Here is a 3,785-nt window from a genome sequence, read left to right on the forward strand (position 1 = left end):
GCAATGACTCTAAATAATAATGATCACGCCACCAAACACACATTCAAACTAAAGGAACCAGCCTGTTTGGAAAATGTGAGAAGTAGAAAGTACAGGTATTTGTGTTCAACATGTAAGAAGTAGAAAGTACAGGTACTTGTGTTCAACATGTAAGAAGTAGAAAGTACAGGTATTTGTGTTCAACATGTAAGAAGTAGAAAGTACAGGTATTTGTGTTCAAAATGTAAGAAGTCAAAGTAAAACGTCGTCAGAAGAATAAGTAGTGGAGTAAAGTACTGATACCAGAAAAATGTACTTAAGGACAATAACAAAGTATTTGTACTCCACTACTTCCCACCTCTGTGGAAAATCTTGCAAACCCGCACCTTGCTGAAACCGTCTTTGCTGATATTATCAACATCCCAGGGCTGTTTCTTTTCTTCTCGCCGGTATTCTTCGATCATTTTCTGAAACGACTTCTCATCCTTCTTCAGTTTTTTCACCTCGCCCTGGACTTTCTTCAGCTCAGCCTCTCTCTCCTCATCCTCCTCCTCCTCCTCTCCCTCTTTCTTTCCGTCCTCCAGGTCTTTGAGTCGTCCCTGGCCTGCCTCTAATAACCTCTTGCACTCTGAGATGTTATTCTCCAGCTCTTCCCCTCTCTGTTGAAACGCCACCATCCTCTCCAGCCGGGCCTGTTTCAGGAAGGCCACAGAAGATGAGAATAAATGGGAAAAGAATCACAAGACACAGGTGGTGGGAGACGAGGGGAGGATGAAGGGGATCAGGTCGGGAGAAGAGGCTAAAAATGAAATCAGAAGAAAACTAGAGCAACGGATATATAACCAATGTACATGACACATGACAGAGAACTACCAAGAGCTTCATTCTGCTTTGAGGACTTTCTTTTATTAAAAAAACAATAATGAATCTGTGTCTGATGTGGAAGACGGCTTTCAAATACTTGCCCTATAATGCCTGAAGCTGGACAATGAAATACGGTAATTGGAAGGTTCAGATTTTCTTAGACGTGATTGTATGAGGTACTTATCCAGTCAAGCTGTCATACAGTGGATGACCGTTAGCATGCACCAAGTCTAGAGAAGCATACAGAAGAAAGGGCATGGAAACTAAACAATATCATTATGTGGCAGAGGCAACATGTGTTTAAGCGATCTAAATAAAATCAGTATCTGTTTAAGTTGACCTTGTAGAAGCAGGAGTTGCAGGTCTACTGCTGCATGGGTTGGTCACTTTGTATTATTGTGCGACTTTGGTCAATTCAGAATCACCAAAGTTGCACAATAACAAACCAGTACATGTAAAAACAGTACACTAAAATAATTGAATTGTCAATGGAGTCTGGTTGCTTTTAAAAGAGTGTAAATAATGACTTAAATTCAGCAAAGCTATACAAATATTGTAAATACAATGTCCATTTGAAACAGAGATTTATATTTATGGAGGTACTCCCATCCAAAAGCAGTACATTGCTTAGCCTTTTTTACTTGTACTCCTGTCAGTTTTTTTAAAGAATTGAAGGATACTGTTAAAAAAAAGTGAAATGAAAATGCTACTTGTCTGAAAGTAAGTATGAGCTAAATCTACCTAAAGTATTACAAGTACTAGATGCAGAAACAACTCCTGTAACTTTTATATTATTATATATTATACTTATACACACACATCAGGATTGTACTGTTGTCAGTTGAATTGGAGGTCATGTTGAGCACCACACTAACAAGTAACATGTAATGTAATACTAAATTACTTCTCAGAAAGGCTCCATTCCAGCATTGAACCACATTTTACTTTAGGTACATTTAGAACTGAAAACTTTGATCTCGGGTAGGAAATTAAAAAGACCATCAGGCAATCACAGCAGGTATGATTTCAGGTATTAGTTGTAATACTGGCTGTAACACTTTGAGCTGTTGTTGTCATAGTTATTAACACAACTAAGGTCTCTAGTGCTTATGAATTAGGACCTCAAACAACCAAGTCAGAATTAATTGTTTAACCTCATTGATTTTACTTAAATGATACAAGAGTACCAGCCAAAAACATATCAGCCAGTTTCTATTGTAACTTTCTAACAGCAATCTCTGATTCTGTACAGATATCAGATTCATAAACAAAGGAAGTGGAGGAAAAGACTGGAAACTACAAATCCGTCAAGACCTTTCTCTGAGCGAGTCATGTGACAGCCCTAAACTCATTAGTCACACAGACCCAAAGCCATACAAACTGAGCTTGACCAATGCAGTTAGCAGCCATACTTGTTCCTTTAATGTATTTAATGTCAAGCAACCTGTAATTTTACGCCTCATTATTGATGTTTATGTAAAGTGGTTTGACCCTGAGGAAGAGCAACAAAATCTGTATGGGTTGTGGTTCAGGCAATTAACAGATTAGGTATAAAGATAGAACATGTAAATGAAAACACTGTTGGCAACAGTTCACATCAGGACATCTGAAGGGGTCACAAGTCCCAAAGGTCGGGAATGACTGATTTACGTTAATGTGTTTTCGGTTATACCAAGAGCCTGACTGATTCTTGTTTCATGACATGGATATCTAAATGGGGGAAAAAGATCTTGCAAGTCAACAGAATGAAACAACAGATAGGTCTTTGGAAATGTCAAGAACATTTCTACACACATCTTTGCAAGTACACAGGCTGACATGGAATAGTGAGTAGTTAACATTTTATCTTCTTACCTCTATGAGGAAAAAAAACGATATCTTTAAAGCTCAAAGTTTTCAATTTTCTGCGATGTTAGTGAAAATGCCGGTTGTGCAGGTACAGGCGAACAACGTGCCACCTGAAACCCCCGGTGAAAGACCATCTCTGTTGGTGTGATATGTGACATTGCCTTGCCTTGGCTGTGCAGACACAACCCTCATGATCTGTCATAGACTATACAGTATGAGAACTACCATTATGAACTGCATGATGTTGTGTCTATCACAGTGGCGGCGGAAAGGGGCTTCCATAGAAGTCATTAGAAAATCACAGCTACAATCTTCATAATTTCAGTCCCTTTTCTAGTGTTTTTTGGCTTTATCTTGATAATACTGTACACCTTTGAAGATGTCAGGTGCACATTTAATACTGTCTTTTGTTTCCCCTTTTGTTTTGTAGTAAAAAGCACCATCTAGCCTCCAAAATGTGTGGAGTAAAATTATAAGTAGCATAACATGGAAATGGAAGTATGTAAAAATAGTACTTAAGCACAGTAGGCCTACTTGAATACATCTGCTTTGTTATATTATTCCACCACTGATGCTGTAGTCTTTATCAAGCAGATCACAGACTCCTGTACACCTGTTGGTCTCCTCTCAGTGTATGGGCTCCTCTGGTGGATGTTTGCTACTCATAAGTCACTTCTACTGGTGAAACTAACCTATCCGACTCCAAACACCACAGTTACTACAGTTTCTGACCCGGTGTCTCATCCTGAACAGGCTCTGGGTGTCCACGTACGGACTGGTCACGTCTTCATCGTCCGAGACGTACACGTGATCCCAGGCACTGTAATCGATCCCCGCTCCGGTGCTCATCTTCCGGCTCTTTATGCTGTTTCCTCCACAGGTTTACACTTTCTGTTCACGGTGAAGTAGAGGTTTAGCTGGGACTTTACACCGACATGGCGGCAGCAAATAGGACAGAAATCAATAGTTTGTAAATCCTCTTAGCGAGGCGAGCCGGTTACAGAGATCCCCTCTTATCCAATCAATCACGTCATGACGTCAGCGCGTCGGAGGGTTATTTATTGAAGAAGAAATGTACTCCACATCTTTACTTA

The 3,785-nt window shown here is 39.7% G+C and overlaps 1 protein-coding gene across 1 annotated transcript in view; it reads right to left on the reverse strand.

Moving 5' to 3' along the window:
• Window positions 1-3,540, reverse strand: part of LOC104955482 (hsp90 co-chaperone Cdc37-like) — a 14,393-nt gene extending 10,853 nt beyond the window's left edge. Inside the window, exons 1-2 of the mRNA XM_010782809.1 lie at window positions 3,424-3,540; window positions 366-671 (exon numbers count right to left, since the gene is read on the reverse strand). Coding sequence (XP_010781111.1) covers window positions 366-671; window positions 3,424-3,540 — 423 coding nt within the window. The remainder of the gene's footprint in view (window positions 1-365; window positions 672-3,423) is intronic.
• Between the last annotated feature and the right edge of the window lie 245 nt (window positions 3,541-3,785).

The sequence above is a fragment of the Notothenia coriiceps genome, unplaced genomic scaffold, assembly GCF_000735185.1.
Source record: "Notothenia coriiceps isolate Sejong01 unplaced genomic scaffold, NC01 NC01_scaffold00024667, whole genome shotgun sequence".
NCBI lineage: Eukaryota > Metazoa > Chordata > Actinopteri > Perciformes > Nototheniidae > Notothenia > Notothenia coriiceps.